The sequence below is a fragment of the Rhinopithecus roxellana genome, chromosome 9 (assembly GCF_007565055.1).
Source record: "Rhinopithecus roxellana isolate Shanxi Qingling chromosome 9, ASM756505v1, whole genome shotgun sequence".
In the NCBI taxonomy this organism is placed as follows: Eukaryota; Metazoa; Chordata; class Mammalia; order Primates; family Cercopithecidae; genus Rhinopithecus; species Rhinopithecus roxellana.
This window is the reverse complement of record NC_044557.1, coordinates 41,232,121-41,253,454: the sequence shown is the minus strand read 5'-3', so window position 1 is coordinate 41,253,454 and position 21,334 is coordinate 41,232,121. Positions and strand designations below refer to the sequence as shown.

General features: G+C 38.8%; 1 protein-coding gene across 1 annotated transcript in view; it reads left to right on the top strand.

Moving 5' to 3' along the window:
* CSMD1 (CUB and Sushi multiple domains 1) overlaps positions 1-21,334 on the top strand; it is a 2,044,058-nt gene that overhangs the window by 1,435,467 nt on the left and 587,257 nt on the right. The window contains exon 10 of the mRNA XM_030937494.1: positions 8,607-8,728. Within this exon, the coding sequence (XP_030793354.1) occupies positions 8,607-8,728 (122 nt within the window). The remainder of the gene's footprint in view (positions 1-8,606; positions 8,729-21,334) is intronic.

Here is a 21,334-nt window from a genome sequence, read left to right as displayed (position 1 = left end):
GTCTATTCGAGGCACCTGAGGCCTTCTCTATGACACTCCCCAAAATGTGGCAGCTCTGACCCACTACCCAGTTCCAAAGCTGTGCCCACGTTTGCTTCAGCAACACCTCATGCCCAAGCACTTGACTCTGTGAGTAAAAATTCCAGCAGAGAAACAAATCCACTAGGATGGAGACCAATGTATGGGCTTAGATCAGGGAACTGGCTCTTACAGTTGGTAGGGCTGGCATTATATCTGAATTCTGAAAGACCGGCTATTGGGAAGGAAAGATAGGGATCAGGCCAGGCTCCCCGGGAAGAGGTCAAAGCTGCTGTCCACAGGCAGGAGTCTCTCTAAGGGAAATTCTAAGCCCTCTTTGAAGACTTCCCAAATGATTATGTAAAGGCCACACAAAATAATCTCCTTAACTTAGAGTCAGTTGATAAGGGACATTATTTATGCCTCCAAAATCCCTTCACAGGAGCACCTAAGTTAGTGCTGGATTGAATAACTGGGAAAGGTATGTGTTTATTTCCCAAACTATGTATGTGACTTTGAAATATTTAGTAGCTAGACTAAAAAGGTACAGAGAAACAGGTGAATTGAATTGTAACAACATTTTATTTAACCCAAGTACTCCCAAATAGTATCACGTTAACATATAGTTAATACAAATACGATAATGAGATGTTTTACGTATTTTCTTTTTTTCATACTGTGTTTTGGAAATCCAGTGTGCGTTTTATACTTAGAGCAGAGCTCGTCTCAGACCAGCTGCATTTCAGGTGCCCAGTAGCCATGTGTGGTTAGCAGCTGCCACATATGACAGCACAAGTTTAGACGTTTACAGTCGTGATTTTCTTCCTCACTATGAAGAGCCATCAACACCCTTGTAGTTGTGAAGAGGAGAAATGAGCCCAGTGAGTTGTGCCCCACTTCCTGGCTGGCATCCCTCTGTAGAACACTCTTCAATTAAAATCTGTAAGTTCCTCAAGTTGACAACTTTTAAGAACCCTGAGTATGTCACCATTCCCTCTTTTAAGTAGCGTCTCAATTTGTTTCCAATAATGGATTCATCCATTAGGGAAGAGCGGAAAAACATTTATAAAAGTGGAGCTTTTATAACTAACTATTTCTATAAAAAGATAACGTCAGATATCTAAAGTGTCCAGGACAACGGACAAATGCTACCTAAAACAGACTACAGGGAATCGTTCTTTGCTATCGATAGGTTCTGTACAGCAGGGACCATTTTCCAAGTTCATTTGTCACTCTGCCATTACCACAAAAAATAGTATCTAAAAAGACAGCATTGGCCCAGCATGGTGGCTCACACCTGTAATCCCAGCACTTTGGGAGGCCAAGGTAGGCAGATCACCTGAGGTCAGGAGTTCAAGACCAACCTGACCAACATAGTGAAACTCCATCTTTACTAAAAATACAAAAATTAGTTGGACATGCTGGTGCATGCCTGTAATCCCAGCTACTGAGGAGGCTGAGGCAGGAGAATCACTTGAACCTGGAAGGTGGAGGTTGCAGTAAGCAGAGATCGTGCCACTGTACCCCAGACTGGGTGACAAGAGCAAAACTTCATCTCAAAAAAAAAAAAAAAAAAAAAAAAAAAAAAGAAAGCATCATAGTTTTGAATTTTCTTGATTCATGCTTAGCCTCTAAAGGTGGCCTAATAATGATCATTTCTGCCACGTATTCACCACTCAACCATCTATCAAATACAATAAAATGCCCCTGATCTGAACATCATGCCCATTCTGAGCATAAATCTATTCCAGCGAGGTGTGTCCAGGAAGGACTGACTCTCAAGGTTCCTATTTTCATGAAGGGTCTCTAACTCTGAAGTAATGATCATGCCTTCTCGGGAGCAGGCATATCTGATGGAAGCATTTGATACATTGCAGTGAGTCAGAAGTGATCCTTCCATCTGGAGGCTGGTGTGGTTAGCCAATGCTTGCATTAGCTAATTAGCTCTGAGAACCGGGGCAACATTACCTTTTCTTCCTGTTACCAAACAGATGAATGGTTGTCATAGCTCAGTAATTATACAAGTGATTTTGTTTGAAATTACGCTTACTTCATTTAGGAATATGAAAACAACCATTATGATTTTTTTGCAGGGTAAAACATTATGAGCTGTGTAAAACTGTGTGAGTATCTTTAACTGGCAGTAGATTTTTAAAATAAGCAAACCAAATGGAGAGAAGAGTATCTCGTTGTATTTTTTTTAAGTAAAACGTTCAGGCTGGTACTTCATTCCATCAGTCTTTAGGGGCGATTTATGTAGAGAACTTCCTTTAATGCTAATGCTCTTTGATCAGTAGAGTTAATGTTTTGAGTTGCTCCCTGAGATGAAAAGCCCTCTAAGAAAAATAAAGTATTATTGGCAGTTGTAACTGTGGTTTCATGGAAGCTAATTGGAGCCAGCCAGAGCCAGAGAAAAAGTTATTATTGCCTTGGAATTTCAGATTAGGTTAGCTAAAAATTATTCTTAATTTATGAACTCATCATTTACCAAAAACTTTTACAAGTTTTTCTTTTCCATCCGTGTTTTCTGTCTGTGTAGAAATGACCTTTTAAAGAGTAATAAGAAGATCATTTACCTCAAAAGATGACTCTTCATTCTACCAGGTTACAGATCCAGTGTCCGTGTCAGGATAATATTTTGTGTATTTGATCAGGTAGCCACTATCTCAGAGATTTAGCGAGGCAAACACAAGGTTAACTTTTTAATTCCCATGAATTTTGAGAAATTTCTATTGTTGTTTCCTGACTCCTGAAGCTTTATACTTTTTACCTGAAGGTCACCTGGGAGAAAATATATTTTTCTTCTTATTATTTTTACTAAGTTATTGGCAATAATATAGTTTTGTATCTTATACTACTCTCATACTCTATTGGCATAAAATAACCTGAAAGCTGACCTTCAGTTAGCGTTTTACATTCCTAGAGCAGGCCACATTCCTGGAGCAGACCACATTCCTACAGCAGCCACATTAGCTAATTACATTCCTAGAGCAGGCCGGGGATGTTTCTCTCTTAGGATTCTTGCACTTGGTTTCCCCTCTCTGGAGTCTCCCCCTCCCTCCAGGTATCCGTGTGACTGTCCATTTATGCCTTTCATGAAATGCCGTCTGAGCCCACGTCCTTCCATAACCACTTCTTACAGAGCAGGCCTTTTACCTCACTTTACAAATCTTTTATCTGCCTTTCTTCAAAGCTATTTTCTCCTTCTGCCATTATATGTTTGTGTGTTTGTTAATTTCCTGCTGAAGGCAAGAAACTTACTTTTGTTCTCTCTCCACCATACCCTCAATGTTCAACTCATAATGAGCACTGCATGTCTACTTTTTTTTTCTTATTTTTTTTTTCTTTTTGAGACAGAGTCTCCCTCTGTCACCCAGGCTGTAGTATAGTAGTGCTATATTGGCTCACTGCAACTTCTGCCTCCCAGGCTCAAGCGATTCTTCTGCCTCAGCCTCCCGAGTAGCTGGGATTACAGTCACCTGGCACCACGCTCAGCTAATTTTTGTATGTTTAGTAGAGATGAGGTTTCACCATGTTGGCCAGGCTGGTCTCAAACTCCCGACCTCAGGTGATCCACTTGCCTCAGCCTCCCAAAGTGCTGGGATTACAGGCGTGAGCCACCGTGCCCGGCCATGCTGTGATATGTCAGGCCATGTAGTAAATGCTTTATTGTCTTCTTTTATTCAATCCTCAGAGCAATCATAAGTGGAGTTATGATTATTCTAATTAAATAAACTGAGTGGCTTAAAATTACATAAGTTAAGATGAGACAGCTACCAACTACCTAAGCCAGGCCTGGAACCGGGCGTGGTGAAGGAAAGGAAGCTTTTAGCCTCTGTGATGTATTAACTTCATTATGGTTGACAATCTGGACATAAAATTTGTGCTGGATAAAAATATTTTCTCCTAAAAACATATGAGAAATAGACTATCCAATATAATTATGAATTTGCTTTAAAAAATCTTCTAACGTCACCCCTGAAATCCCGCTAATTTAAATTTAATCAATTAGAATCTTTCTTCTTTCAAGTAATTTGATTGAGTAGTTACTATAGAACTATAAGATTTCCTGGAACTGCATTTAAATAAACAGATAAGTTATTACTTTATATTAAGTAAGATAAATTGCATGAAACAAGCCTATTTTATACTTAATAAATATTCAGGGATTAAGTGGATAAATGTCAAAATGGCACGCATTGGCATCCAAAATTGGTTAGTTTTCTTCTCCCTTTCCACTTTCCCTCCTGACATATTATAATTCCAATTTATCATTCTGTGAATTCTACTTTTACTGAGGAGACAGAAAAGATGTAAGTGAAGTTTGAGTTTACAGGTTTGGAAAACGGTCAAGCAAGTAATACCAGGTGTACATTAGGCCGCAGTTATATCCAAGTACATTTATCAAGCATGTCAGTGAATTTTACTCTCTATTAGATGTTATATTTCCAAGAGGCAAGGCCTTTGCAAGACTAGAAAGAGGCATTCTTTCATAGTTTGTATAAACGTGCATCTACACATTTCCACTATGGCAGCTTATGGAGAGAGATCTTGTTTTAAAAACTGGCTTGGCACTGGTATGTTGTAGTTACTTAATTATGCTGCTTAATCACCTACTTCACTGACTAATTGAATGCCTGTTTAGCGCAGAAGCTAAGGGAAGGAAAGGAGTTTCCCTGCCTCTAAGGATGCTATGAAATTGTCCAGTCCCAGTCAGAACAGCTTCCCTGGGCTGTCTCCTGTGTGAGGAGCTGCCCAATCAGTTCTTTGCATGAAGCGAAAACCCAGCAGAGTCCATGAGTGAAGAGAGAGGCAGGTGATAAGCCTTCAGATGTCTAGGTTTCTGAGTCAGATCTTATGGCATCGTTTCGTGAGCTCCCAGAACTTTGGATAAATTCGTCTTCAAATAGATCCCCCCAATAGGCGACAAAGCAACATAGATATGGTTTTTAGATAAGATGATGGTAGCCATCTGCTTCCTTTGCAAGGGCCTGCATGCATTGCTGAGATTTTCTCGACACCCATTATTCTTCCTGCCTTGTAGGCTGCTGCACCCTTGCCCGTCTAACTAGAGGATTTCTAAGGGAGGACAGCAGACATCCCTAACAGATCATCCCCAAAGCTCCCTGACACTCATTCATTGGATCTACTCAGTATGAAGCTCAGCCCTGTGTCATCTCTTCTTTCTCAGCCTGTCCCATTTTCTTCTCTAGCTCTTCTTTTTCTTTTTTCCAAATACCAAATTTTTAAAAGTTTAACATATGATAGACATGAGAAATCATACCCTTCTGGTGCTTCACAGCAGGCACCTAGGACACAAAACGATGGGCAGGCCCAGCTTTAGGGATCCTTCCGTCAGGGAAGCTGGGGGAGGGGAAAATGTGGGTGTGTTCGATGGAGGGCTGTGTGCTGGCTCTTCTCTCTCCACGATGAAATTCAGAGAAATTAATGTAATCTTTCCTGGCCCAGGTAATAAGGTGAGCTGCAGGACAGCTAGAGGACAGCAGACACTCTGTTCACCACCGTGTGGACATCAGCTGGTGGAAATCACAATAGCTCAAGCCACAGGGTGGTTGTTTAATAAGGACTCTACAAATGCATGGTTGAACTTGCAGTCGTTCCAGTTGAAAAACAGAGTTATTCTGTCTAGTAGAAAACCCTAGATGCAAGGAAGCAATAACTAAATAAATCATAACGAGCCAGATAAGGGGCACATCATCAGATGGTAAAGAAGCAGATGATTAGGTTGGAGTAGATTTAGAAAGGCAAACACTGAGAACGGAGCACAAGCTTTCAACAATGTCCTAAGAAGGAGGGTTAAAATAACATAATTACAGTTAGGTTATGTGACTTAAGGCTGTTGCACCTATTCAGAAGCTACGCTAATATTTACTGAGGAAACTATCAGATGCTAAAAATTGTTCTAATTGGTGAAGTTAGACAAATGAACAAACCAGACACAAATCTCCGGCCTGAATATTCCCAATATTCATTTCAGATGACCACTTTGATGGCTTCATACAAAAAAATGCAAAAAATAAATAATTTGTTATGAAAATACGTTGCAAAGATGGAGAGAGATTTCTAAATTTAAAAAGAAACATTATGGGTTCATTTGCAAGCTTCTGGTAAAGAATGTCTGCAAAGGAACTGGGCCCATGACTCGCTTTATGTGAAACTCCATACTTCAGAGGCCTGAAAATGTGGTGGACGGACTGGTTTCCTATGCATATTTTACTAAAAGTTGCTTCACAAATAAAACATAATGCATGAGATGCATTTCATGAGATGCTGGTAGCCAATTTTCATATGCCAAGTGAGGGGCCAGCTTCACAGCAGGCACCTAGGACACAAAGCCAAGGGCAGGACCAGTTTTAGGGATCCTTCCAGCAGGGAACTTCTGGGTCAATGCGGGCTGAACCTACCCTGTCAGGAGGATTGTAACAAATGACTTTCCCCCTGCAAATGTTTTTCAGATGTACTTTTTAAGAGCTTGAAATGCAGACTGACCATGCCAATATGGTTACATTGATTCACAATTAAATCAACAAGTGTTGATGAACGCTACATGATGTTTAGAATAGCTGTTAATTTAAGTGTTACAAAGTAGGAAAACGCAACATAAAAGTATTACAACTCAGATTTTATTGATTAGCACTTTTTTCAAAGGTTTTCTAGTTGGATAATGCTAATATTAGAGGGCTTTAAGATTTCACATCTAAAGTGTATGATCCTCTCTGAGAACAGCTCATTAAAAACAGACTCATTAGACAGTGAGATATTAGCATACAGAAGGGGTCCATGTTGTCATTCAGTCCTTTGCCCAGTGTCCGACACACCTACTGAGTTTTGAAAACCCAGTTATGTTTTACCCATGTTTGTTTTTCATTTGGACAGTAAATGCCAGTATTTTAAGTTAATTTTTTAATTTTTATTTATTAATTTTTTTTTTTTTTTTTTTGTAGAGACAGGGTTTCACCATGTTAGCCAGGATGGTTTCGATCTCCTGACCTCATGATCCACCCGCCTCAGCCTCCCAAAGGGCTGGGATTACAGGCGTGAGCCACAACGCCCAACAGAAGTTAATTTTAACACACTTATCATGTAGAATAGGTCAATTTTTAGCCAATTATTTCCATAGTAAGTAGAAAGCAACTGAACAGTTATCTCAAATCGTCTTGTCCCATTTTCACATGTCTGAAACTACAGCATTGTATGCAGTGCTGAGGAGGGACAGGTAAATGCAGAAAGAGGACTGTTCCTAAGGTCAGGGAGTACATAACCTTTTAGGAGAGAGAGATCTCAGATGAATAGTCACAGTAGATTAAAGATTAAAGAAGTATTATGAGGAATAGGCATTATTTGTCTTATTATTATTACCATTATTATTACATTGACATGCATGAAAGAGAGAAATGTCTGGTTCTGGAGGCCCTTTGGAAAACCTGTGTTCAGTGGCTGATTCTTTTTCCCCCACAAAGTAGCCCTTGTTAAGTCACAAGTCCTGTTCTGCTGAGTTTTGTAGCGGAGGCTCCTAGAAGAATAACTGACTTGAAGACAGGGTTAAACCCAAGGAATGAAAAAATAAAGGATGGGCTATGATGAGGATTAATCCTTCCTATGAAACATTTTTTTCAGTTTGTGTCATAGGATGTCTTAGGAAAATGAAGCAGAAGCTCTCTTACATTAATTTCTTCTTGTGAAATTAGTTTCTTCTCCTCCTTTCTGAAACCCAGTTTAAATTATTAATGTTAAAACCAGTCTATGCTGACATTATATTTCTAAACTATGTCTATTGATTTGAAAAAAAAACTCCTTTCATAAAGTGGAGGCCAATTAAATTATTTTTATATTCCAGACTAAGTTGTATATATTGAATTATGCAATTTCTATGCTTTGCTCAGTCTTTCATTTCAACTTTAAGATTTTTTTTTTTGTTTTTAAAGTCACCATTCCTATTTTCTTTTTTTAAACTTTCAATAATGTTTTAAGTTCCTATTTGCATTGTGCTGTAAATAAATTGTTATAGTTTGTTGCAGAATAGAATCTAAAGGTCGAAAGTAACTTTGGAGATCATCTGCTCCAAAATCCTTTTTTAAAGTTGAAAAGACACCGTTTATTGGAGGTCACACAGTGTAAGAAGTAGCTGAGATGGTAACTCTGGTTGAATTTCACTCAATGGTGCCTTTCCCTCTGTCTTACTGCAGTCACCCACAATTAGGTGTGTATGGAGACTCTCTGAACAACGAGACATACATGAAGACTCTGTCTGAGTCACAATGGGATTTGAAATGGGCTACTTTGGTATTGACATTACCCATGGTGCTATCATCTGTTAGATCCTTTGGTGAGTGGAAAGGCCTTTGGAAAACATAAAGTGCTCCAGCATAACACTGCAGATACCAAACAAAAATACTGCCGGCCCAGCAGTCTACTCGCTGATTGGAGTCCGTGCCCCAATTGGAGTCCATGCACCATGTTTTTACTGTGATTAAATAATAGCTAACTTGAAATTTCCCATAAATGTTATGTCTTTACCAAACTGACAAAATGTTCTAGAAGATAATGTCGTTTCTATGTGTTTCCAGCTAGAACATGTGGATCCAATCTGCGTGGTCCCAGCGGCATCATCACCTCCCCGAATTACCCGGTTCAGTATGAAGATAACGCACACTGCGTGTGGGTCATCACCACTGCCGACCCGGACAAGGTAAGGCTCCACCCGCTGTGACTAATGCACACCACCCTCTGATAGGATCTGCTGTTGAAGCAAACAGCCCAGCAAAGGCCGTCTGTCCTTACACTTTACTGTTTGAATTTAAAAGTTCCTGCTGCATCCTGTGTCTAGATGCCACATTCATTGCAGAGCAGCCTGAGATTCAGATACAAACTGAGTATTCTCAGTGTGGTACCATTTAGTGGTTCTAGAGATGAAGTCTGTGTTCCTCCTTTGTGTATCATAGTGCTTTCTCTTATGTCTTTTTCAACTCAAGTCTCATCCACTATATCACAAGCTTTCTTAAATACCCCAGTATTTTTGCATAGTATGACTAAGTGTTGGAAATGCTCCTACTATACTCAGACACAAAAATACTGTCTTTTGGCCGAGCTCGGTGGCTCAAGCCAGTAATCTCAGCACTTTGGGAGGCCAAGGTAGGTGGATCACTTGAGGTCAGGAGTTCTAAAACCAGTCTGGCCAACATGGCGGAATCCCATCTCTACTAAAAAATACAAACAAAAATTAGCTGGGCTTGGTGGCAGGCACCTGTCATCCCAGGTACTTGGGAGGCTGAGGCAGGGGAATCACTTGAACCCAGGAGACAGAGCTTGAAGTGGGCCAAGATTACACCACTGCACTCCAGCCTGGGCGACAGAGCAAGACTCCATATCAAAAAAAAAAAAAAAAAAAAAAAAGATACAAAACAATACTCTCTTTTGAATCGTTTTCTACAGTTCATGTGTTTCTTCTCATAAACTATATACATTTTTTAAGAATTAAACATTTGAGCATGTTTTCCTATTTCTTATCTTAAATACTTTGTGTAAAATATATCTTTCCTCCAGGGTAGTAAAAGAGGACAATACTATGTTATTTATCTGTAAGTTTGCGTACATACTTTGCAATTATGTTACTACATTTTCAATCTTAGGATAGAAATTGTAAACACAAGCACATTTCATTGGCTATCAAATGAATTTTTTTAACTTCTTTTAAGTTCACTATAGATGCTTGCCAGTAGGAAGAAAAAATAAGGTAGACATCTTCATATTGATTTGACTTAAAAAAAAACTGTCAGGAAACTGTTAGAGGTATGGATTTCACTTAAATTATGTAATATTAAAATAATTATATTTATAGTAATATTAAATTTACTGAACCCCACTATTTACCAATTATTGAGATATTACCAACAGTTCTGCGTCTAAATGATTGTCTCTTCATTTTTACATTTTATTAAAATATCCATCTTATTTATATAGCTTCCTCTCAAAGCTGTTGAGTTCCCAGTTCTAAAAGAGAAGTGTTCTGATTTTAGATTCAGTAAAGTGTTCATCACAGATGCCTTTTGGTTTTGGCTGGCTTATTTTAGTTCTAAAATCTCAGTTATTATTTATGTAAAAATTCAAGCTTTAATGAGCAGAGCTGGGTAAAACTCCAGGGTATTGCAGGCTTTCTGAAACACTGAGGAATTTCTGGGCTGTCTTTGCTGTGACAGAAGCTTCCGAGTTTGACTCTGGTATTTCTCAGTATGCTAGAGCTGTGTGGTACCCTGGGACATCAACTGTAGTGCTACATACCTTGTTTTTTCTATATGCTACTCAACGGTTTAGTTATTCCATTTTTTACCGAGAACCTACTATTTTTCAGTACTTACAATCATCACTTTAGAAACGAGCTCTACCACTCAGCAGTTGCATGAATTTGGGCAAGAGGTATAGTAATAGCATTTACCTTAGAGAGTAGTTGTGAAAAATAAATCAATCCACATGTTGCATAAGTAAATGCAATATCATTATTATTAGCTGCTAATACTGGTACTGTAACATAAACAAGCGTAAGATAAATAGGAAAAAAACACTTATTAACAATTCAGTATTTACTAAGCCATCTCATTAATATGTCTAACAAAACGGAGAGTTATATTTCAATCTGAATTAAAATTATATACTATATGACTAGTTTATTGATAATTAAGTTTACTAATTTCTGCCTTTACATACTTTTAAATAATTAGAATATTCTGTTTGGTCTCCAGAAAGTGAAATCATACAATATTGAGAATTTAGAAAAGTTCTGAAGGTTAGATAGTGGAACTTTCCAGAGTAGAAGAAATAGTAAAACAATTGAGTTTGTTTGGGAGGTATATTAGGTGTTGATTTGAATTAAGAGTACATAGATTACATGCATTTCCATAGGGACTCAAATAAAAGCAAATATTTTATATTAGAGGGATTGAGATGTGATCGAGACCAGAACTATCTGATGGGGACATTTTTAAAATACAGAATTATGTTACTTCTGCAATTTGAGAGGCAGGAGGAACTCTTCTTGGATTTTTTTTTTTAAAGAAAATATAGCTAAAAGAAATTAATTAGATCAAATCAAGGGATTAGTTTAGTTAACCTGTATATGTTCCAGGTGGTTTTATAAGAATTGCATGAATCTATCACAAATTTTAAAAGTGTATGAAAGTGGAGATTACATACAATTAGAAACGCTGGGCGGGAGAAACACAGCAATGAGCGGCTCTCCAGGAAGCTCCCTGCCTCTGCTGCCTGTGATGAGGTTGCACCAAGCCCCTCTCCTGTCCACTTCCCTGCTCTTAGCCCACTTCATAGTGGCAGAGCCTCAGCCCTGCCTCAACGACTCCCGGAATCTCCTGCTTTCTGCCCCAGGCTCTGCACTCAGAGTTTGCAAAGCCTGCAGGAGTCCTCTCCTCCTTTTGACACAGCCTCACCTGGACTGAGAGGGGGCTCCCACCGCCCTTCCTGGCTGGAGGAGTGATCAAATGCGCCCCTCTAATGGGTCAGGCAGAAAACTCTGAGATGAATTTTCACAGCTCTGCAGCCATCCCTAGCAAGACGGAGCCAAATGCCTGCAGGGACACTGACTCAGTTTCCCACTCACGGGTGGGATTTGTTTCCATCCCCTTGTTTCGCTTCTCTTGAAGTCAAATGAATGGGCTGCCGTCTAGCAAGGCTGGGCTTTAGGGGGATCCACGAGGAGACGAACTTGAACATGCAGTAACATCACTTCTTCCTGTAGCCCTTTCGGCGGAGAGGAAGGAAGTACCCCCAACAGCTTTTTAGAAGGAGACGTGAGAGGCAGAGTTTGGAATCTAATACAGTACTTCAGATGAAAGCTGGTAAGGTCTGAAACAGAGCAGACACCATGGAATGGTGCAGGTAAATCACCCCAGACTTGTCTCAGATGGAGACTCAGCAAGACTGGAGACCTTACAGCACAGGGAGGGAGGAACACAAGAACCCCAAGCATGGGAGGAGGAACACGGGACCCCCGCGCACGGGGAGGGAGGAACATCGTGTTCTCTTGGACCTTACACCCCTGCAGGCTTCCCCCTGCAGCGGCCTCCAGTAGGTGCTGTGGGTGTGGGAAACAGGAGAGAGGGAGATGACACCGTGGGTGAGAGTCAAAGCCAGAGGCAGGTGAGCTTTCCTGCTACTTTCGCAGAGGAGTCTTGGTAAATCTCTGCTGCCTTGAACAGTTACTGATAATGCCTCTACTGCATTCTCAAAATCTTTCCAGTTCAGAACAATGTATGTTCTCTATACCTTTCACCAGGGAACAGACTTCAGGAACCAATTTCTTTACGTAGGAGAGGTGTGTGACATTAGGCACAGGGATAGCGAGGTGCTTACTGTCCATCCAAGTCCATGGAATGGGCAGAGGCACAGTTAGAATTCACAGGTGTGTTGTTAGCCGAAGAAACCAGAAATTAGGATGACAGCATGCAGAAAGCAGACTATAGTCCAAGAAAGCCTTGTTGATGGCGTTGTTTTTCTCTCAAAGTCAATTGGAGGTAAATTTTGCCTCAACTGTAGTGAGAATGATCTTCCAACTATAAGTGCCATTACAGAGTTTTAAAAGACTGAAGTGTTTTGCCCTGGAGTGGAATACCCACGGTTTCCATGGGAAAACGCTGCCACCAAGCTAAGTCTTCAAGGGAATTGATTAACATCTTTCCAGTACTTTCAAAATTCTTTTAAATCCAGATTACACATCAATAATCATAAATATTTTTATTCTATATGAAAGATGTGCCTATAGCACATTTCAGTTTATATATGATTTTCCTACACATACTAGAATAATTGAAATTCTATCTAAAAAGAAGCTTAGAGTTCCTATTGTTTAAACCTTTTACAACTCGACAGAGAGGAAGTCAAGATCCAGGAAAGTGAAACTTCTTGTCATCCCATTGCACTGTGAGAATGCTTTATTAGCTTGCTTGCTTTCCACCATAAATAAATGAAAGAACAGGTTATTTGCTACCTCAATAGGATATTTTTGGCTGTAAGTAACAGGAGAGCCAACTGAAAACCAAAAGTTTGGGGGTTACCTTATTTTACATAACAAAGGGGCAGAGTCAGGGAGCTTCCAGGTTGTATTCAGTCGCTCTGTGGTATCATTGCAGCTCAGGTGTTTGACATTTTTCCTGCCCCACTCTCCAGAGAGGAGACAATGTTTCCCCTCAGTTCTCAAGACATCTGCAACCGTCCGAGGCTTTAGTTCCAGATTTGGTCATGTGTAATGAAATGAGGCATGTTTGGCTACAGATGGAAGACATATTTCCTAGAATTTGTCTTGCCAACTTCCTTCATATCCCATTGGGTCAAATGCCTGTGGTCCAGTTCCCACGCTGCCAAGGAAAGAAATATCTAGAAGCCAGGAAGAGGAGCCGATGGTTAGTGTGTGGTGATCAGTGGTGTCCATCACATCCAGGCAAGCCAGACACCAAGGAAAGCGGTTGGAATTAACACTAGTATATCTTTTGCATATGATGTGATTCAAATCACACTATCTTCCTTTTACTTTAGTTTTATGGCTAACATTCATTAAAATTCACGATGTATGTTCTTTGATTTTTTTAAAGTGGACTTTTAAACTTGTCCAAAACATAAAATGACCAATAATGAATTAAGGCAGCTTGGGTTTAGACAGTTCTCTTCTCTCCTTTTGGAAGTTTATTTTTTCTCTCTCATCTTTGTGCACACTTACACAGACGTTGTACATATTTTCTTGATTGTGAGGAGTTAACAACACATTAAATTTCAGTTATTTTGTATTATATTGCTTCAGAAATTATTTGCCCTTTGTCATTTATCTCGGAGAAATGTTCAGAGAAGAAACAAGGTATTCCAGGTTGTCATAACCGCACAACCAATACTCTTAGCAGAGCACCACTTAGACACCTGAAGGCATCTCAATTAAGCAGAATTACCATCCAAATTAAGCAGCAGCCATTGCCATTAAGTATAATTAGGCTTAATTTGATTCCTTGGGAGACATTCCAAGTAAGTGGGTTTCTCAATTAAGTGCACGTTGATGAAAGTGTATTACGTATTGAACATAAGAGAAAAGAACACTTACATAAAAGTTTCCAAGCAATGACTTCTTGCCAGAAGCACTGATGGAGCATTTTGGATAGGAAGAATTTGCACACTTCAGTTTGTGTGTTTGACCTGGTCTGCAAACTTTAAGGAACAAGATAGGACAGAAAACTAAAATCAATTTTCAACGCCAATTATCCATTAGTCAATACGCTCTTCTCTTTTTTTGAAACATTTAATCCTCTCTGATTCACACTCTTTCCTAGTCTTATTTCGACTTCGACTGTTTATAACCAAGTGCCATGGGTCAGTTTATCCCAAGTATTTATGTAAAACTCCTCATACAAAATAATTAATGGTGGAAGCCTAGCATCTCTCCTAGTAATGCACATGACATGGTATCGTGCTATATCATGTCAAAAGGAACATGAAATATCTATCATTAGAAAATCTAAAACTATTAGAGGAAGCTAGCATCTTCTACACAGGAAATTATAAAATGAAAGGTCTCTCAAGAAGATTCCTTTAGTGGAAAAGCAGATTTTTAACAATTGGAACGGCTCATTCCAGGGTATTGTGGTAGAAAGTCAATGCAAAGTAATACAGTAATAGGATATTTCTAAATATGTTTTATTGTAGACACATTTGACAATCCAGCTATTTTCAGAACTCTTGATGAGTCCTGCAATCAGAATTCTTGAGAAAGTAATATATATTGTGAGATATGTGTTGTAGTAATTAAGATAAAATTCTCTCAAAAGTTTACCCCTGGGGTCTTCATTGGAAAGCTTAAATATATCATGGAAGACCTGCCTTCTACTGACTGATTTTATAAAGTTTATCCCCAGGGTCTTCATTGGAAAGATTGAATATATCGTGGGAGACCTGCCTTCTACTATCTTCTTTTATGTATAAATGTATGCATGCATGCATATATTATATATATATATATATATATACACACACACATGCATAGATAAACACACCTATATATACACACATATGCAATATATCAGCTGGAATGAGAGGTGTGTGTTCTAAGTTCAAAATTTCTGTTATATAGTTCTCAAATACATATATAAATACATAGATATATACGCACACATTTTAAATACATTCTGTGGTGACATAATTTCAGCTACTGATTCTAATTTGAGCTTCTTGTTGAATACTTCTGTTGCTATTAAAGCTCATTAAAAACTCTTTGAGGATTTAAAAATCTCAAAACATTAGTGCATCTTATTGGTTTGTTCCTTGTTTCGTTTTCCTTTTTTTCCAGCTTTATTGATGTATAATTGACAAATAAAAGCTGTATAGACTCAAGGTGTAGTATGCATGCACAATAAAATATTACTCAGCTATAAAAAGGAAATCCTGCCATTGACAACAGCACACATGTATCTGACAGGTGTTCTGCTGAGTAAAACAAAACATGTGAAACTTCGAATAGGGAAAGATATACTCAAACATCCAGAACATTGTTTTGTTGGGCAAGTGAATATCAGTACTATATAACCCTCAAAAACACTTTCATAGGAGTTTTCAAGTATTTCATTATAAGTTTATGTTTTATTATATATTTATAATGGAAATTATAAAATTATTTTAAAATATATTAAGTAAATCAATACTCAGAAACGCATGTAATTCTAATAGTCGCTTCTGTCAGTGTCCACTTTTCTAAGGCATCAGATGAGTTCCCACAAATGCCAGATGCCTGCATAGTCATTGGTGGGTTTCCATCTCTGGTGTCCATGGTGGACCCGTCCTAAACATTGAGCACTCATGATGTGTGGAAGGAAGAAGGAGAGTGATGAGGGAGATTGATGAGGATAAGGAGTCCAACCTATGAGGAGAAAGCAGGATCACTTAATACAGCAAAAAGTGACAGATACGCAGAGGATGTTTAAGAAGGGCGAGTAGCAGAGGGCGTGAGGGGAGGGGGCAGAGAGATTGAGGGGAGGTGGAGGAAGGCCTTACATTCCAGAAATGGGAGGAGGGGAAATAACCAGTCTTTTTGTACAGGTGCATTGCTTGGGACTATTGCTGGTAAATAAGGCTGGGAATGTGAGCTGATACCAGAAGATAGGTATTATAGGCATTTTCTTTCTTTCCTTCTCCTTCCCTTTCCTTCCCTTCCCTCTCCTCCTCCTTCCCCTTCCCTCCCTTCCCCCCTTCTCCTTCCCCCTCCCTCTCTTCCTCCCTTCCTTCCTTCCTTCTTTTGTTCTTTATTTACTTTTTGTGTCTTCATGTATATATATTTTTTTATTTTTAAAACTTTTATTTTAGGTTAAGGGATACACATGCAGGTTTGTTAAATAGGTAAATTTGTGCCATGGTAGTTTGTTGTACAGATTATTTGATTGCCCAGGTGTTAAGCCTAGTGCCCAACAGTTGTTTTTTTTTTGATCCTCTGCCTCCTCCCACCCTGGACCCTCCAGTTGTTCCTAGTGACTGTTGTTTCCCTCTTTGTGTCCATGTATTTTCATCATTTGGTGCCCACCTAGAAGTGAGAACATGCTGTATTTTGTTTTCTGCTCCTGGGCTGGTTTACTAAGGATACTGGCCTCCAGCTTCATCCATGCTCCTGCAAAGGACAAATTCTCATTCTTTTTGTATGGCTGCATAGTATTCTGTGGTATACATGTACCACATTTTCTTTATCCAGTCTACCATCAATCAGCATTTAGGTTGACTTCATGTATTTGCTATCATGAATAGTGCTGCAATGAACATACACCTGCATATGTCTTTATGATAGAACGATTGGTATTCCTTTGGGTATGTACCCAGTAATGGGTTTGCTGGGTCAAATGGCATTTCTGTCTTTACATCTCTGAGGAATCACCACACTGCCTTCCGCAAAGGCTGACCTCATTTGCACTCCCACCAACAGTGTATAAGCGTTCCTTTTTCTCCACAGCCTCACCAGCATCTGTTAAATTTTGACTTTTTAATAATAGCCATTCCAACTGGTGTGAGATGGTGGTTTTGATTTCCATTTCTCTAATGATCAGTGATGTTGACCTTTTTTTCATATGCTTTTTAACTGAATGTATATCTTCTTTTGAAAAGGGTCTGTTCATATCTTTGCCCACTTTTTAATGTTTTTTGTTTTTCCTTGAAAATCTAAGTTCTTTTTCAATAAACCTTCATATCCTCTATGGACAAGGGAGATGGGGTGGGTTGGGTGTACCAGGACTGAGCACACTCACAGCACATCAGGAGGGGCTGGTGGAGGTGCAGGAGGAGTGGTACAGGGGTCCCTAGAGCCGGACCCCTCACTGCATCCTCTTCCTGCCACTGACAGCGTGTGGGATTTAGGGAAGTTAATGGATGGCTGTATATCCTGGGTGCATTCGTATTTCCTTTTGTATTAACTCTATCCACCTTTAAATTTTGTTGTGATGAATATATAATCGATTTAAAGCACCTAGAATATTATCTGCCAAGTACTAAGTCCTCCATCTTCTTTTTATTCTTTTTCTCAGCTCTTCCTCCTCCTCATCCTCCTTTTTCCATCCGCCTCCTCTTCCCTCTCCTCCTCCTGTTCCTTGTCTTCTCCCCCCTTTCCTTTCTCCTCTCTGTGTTGTTCTCCTCCACTCCTTCTCCTTCTCTCCTCCGTCTTTTCCCTCTCCTTCTTCTCCTCCTCCTTCTTTTTCTGCTTATTTTAAATGACTAGAGTCAGCAAATATAAACAGGGTCCCATATGACAGACAAATAGTTTAAGTTTTATTCTCAAAGGAAATGGGTTGTCAATGTATTATATTGATGAAAGGAATGGCATGAGAATGTGTATACATTGGGAAGATTGGTCCGCATCAGGATGGCACAAAACTGGAAGCAGGAAAATCCAGAGCCTTATTGTAACTATGAAAGATGATATGAAACAAAATCAGGATGCTGGCATGACATTTGGGGAGAAAAAAATAGATTTGAGAGATATCTCAGGGATACGTAATTAGTCACAGCAATTTGTGTGTTTCCACTACATCTTTCTTAATGAGCAACTTCTAATATCTAAAATAAAATAAGAAAAATTGCTCTAAACTTAATGCTTGCAAGAAAATCCTGATATGTTTATCACATCTGTTTTTAGGGAAGGAGCTTTAACTTCTTTTATGATTCAATGGATTTTTTTTCAGAACTTGAAGTAACGAATTTGGAGAGATGAAGAAGAGACATTCATTTGCATTTGAAGTATTTGAAGGTTAAGATAGAAATCTATGTTGTATATATTGGTGTAAGCCATTTTGAAATGCAGTCGGAATAGATACGGTTCAGTAGACTTTATTTGCTTCCTGAGGGGATTCACAGATTGGTAGAGAAGCAGAGACTAGACACACCACCCTTTCCCATAACACCGAAGGGAGCCTCACCCTCATTCAATCAGCCCTTTCCCAGTGCAGAGCCACAGTGGCTCCACCTAACTGCCCTGTTCACTTTTCTCACATGCCACTGGGGAAATGAGGATGCCAGGCCAACTTGCATTGACAGATCCCTTAGTTCATCTTGGCTGTTATCATTAATCTATCTTTCTTTTCTTTCTCTCTCTCTCTCTCTCTTTTTTTTTTTTTTTTTTTTTTTTTTGCTAACCTGCACTATAGAGTTAAGTAGAGTCTTTAATTTTTTCCAACATTTATTTTAAGTTCGGGGGTACATGTGCAGGATGTGCAGGTTTGTGACATAGGTAAATGTGTGCCATGGTGGTCTGCTGCACAGATCTTCCCAGCACCTAGGTATTCAGCCCAGCATTCCTTAGCTGTTCATCATCAGTCTTATGGTGTTGATTCATTATTGTGTCCTTGTCAACTCTCCAACATATTTGTCTCTGTGTGTCAGCCATTTCATTGTCAATGCCTTCCCCGTTACTGCTGCTTCATAGTTGCAACTTTTTTCATCAACCGAGTTCGGCTTTGGTGACAACTTCCTTCTCATGCCTCTGTCATCACCCTTTTCAAAATCGGTTGTGGTTTTTGTTTGTTTGTTTGTTTGTTTGTTTGGTCGGTTGGTTTTTCTGCCGCAGGGGCACGTACATTCTCCTCTTTCTGCTGAATTGATTTTCTTATAACACCCCAGTTCTTAACTTTTGGAACTAAATGGATTTATTTTTACTGCCTCCTCTTGGAACTGAGAAATAAAATAGAAAACAAGGTCCATGCTTTTGATTTGCTTGCAAACATGAATTACACACACACACACACACACACTCACACACACACACACACACACACACTACACTGTGGAGCCAGTATTTCTAGGAAGACTAATCCCTCATCAGTGTACAAGGTAAAGCATTAAAGAGGTAAAGAATGACTGCACAGCTGTAGACAATAGACCTGCAACTATTTAGCAGGTGTGAGTGAATGAATGTCTAGGCTTGTGTAGGAGTTATTTATGGACACCGAGGAAGACAAAAAATTCGGGTAACATCCTGGGAGAAAAGTTTACATGATTTACTCAGTTTTTTGTTTTTTCTAAATAAAGGTTGCTTAAGTTAGGGAGAAGGAAAAAATTCTGGTATTCAATAGTACAGTAGGAAAATTATAGTGAATGATAATTTATTATATATTTCAAAATAGCTATAAGAGAAGAATTTTAATCTTCCAAACACAAAGAAAGATGCATGTTTGAAGTGAGTATCCTAGTTACACTGTTCGATCATTATGTATCATATACACATACCAAAATATCACATGTACCCCCAAAACATATACAACTATAAATCACATAAAATAAAAGTAGCTTAAAAAGACAGAACTTTAATGATTGTATACCCAGAATATACTCAAAAGAATGAACGTTAGTATTCATGACAAAAAGGTTTAAAAATGTGTTTGTTTGTTTGTCTGTTTTTGTTTTGTTGAGACGGAGTCTAGCTCTTGTCGCCTAGGCTGGAGTGCAATGGCATAATCTTGGCTCACTGCAGCCTCTGCCTCCCGAGATCAAGAAATTCTCCTACTTCAGCCTCCTGAGTAGCTGTGATTACAGGCGCCTACAACCCGCCTAGCTAATTTTTGTATTTTTAGTAAAAACAGGGTTTCACTGTGTTATCCAGGCTGGTCTCGAACTCCTGACCTTGTGATCCACCTGCCTCGGCCTCCCAAAGTGCTGGGATTACAGGCATGAGCCGCTGTGCCTGGCCAGGTGAAAAAATGTTTTTACTTGTTTGTTTTTGTTTTGTTTTCTATGAGTAAGATGTGTGTGTTTATAGGATTTAAGATACAGGGAGGTGTAAATACCTATTTTCTTTGGAGCTCAGTAAGTTTTACAGGTCTTAGATGTGGTCACTTTATATATATATATATATACACACACACACACACACATATATGTGTATATATGTGTGTATATATATACTTTTTAATATGTTACCTATTTATTTTATGCATTTGAACTTTTTAAAAAATTTTTCTTATTTTTAGTATTTTTCTTAAGTACAGTAGTAATGATATGAGTAACAAAAACAAAGCAAAACCTTTTATATTCAGCAATTGTTTAAATTACAAGCTCTTAGGTAACTCGGAAGGAGTGTGAGAAAAGTCACCAAAATCCCGGTTTGTGCAGAGATGTCAGTTTAGAAGGAAGATATTAGAAAATAAACAACAAAAAAAAACCCAACTAAATAAAACATATTCAAATGGTGCCAAATATGTTAGGAGAATGAAACGGGGAGGGGGGATAAATTCTTGAACATATTTATAAAATGAAGAAAAATTACAACCATGTATAACTTCTCCCTCACAGATCATGACCTGGCAAAGAATGACATTGCAGTCTAAATGCTTTTACTTTCTTTTTGACTTCATATTATCTTGTGAACACAGTTCTATGCTGACATAATTCAATTAAAAATAATTGCTAAATTGATTTTTTTTTTATCTTTTAAGTTCAGGCGAACATGTGCAGTTTTTTTACATCGGTAAACTTGTGTCATAGGGGTTTGTTGTGCAGGTTACTTCATCACCCGGGAATTAAGTCTAGTGCCCATTCGTTGTTTTTCTTGATCCTCTTCCTCCTCCCACCTCCACTAGGCTCCATATTATTATTTTTAACCAATCACTTGTTTAACGTATAAGTCTTTGTGATTTTTTTTCATTATTAAATATAATAGTGTCTTTAAATTCCCGGCGGATAAATTTTTTCACAGATCCAGGATATTTGCCTTCAGAAAAATTTCTAGAAATAAAATTTTACTGAGATAAAAAAAATAAGCATATTAAGGTAGGATTTTAAGTGGGGA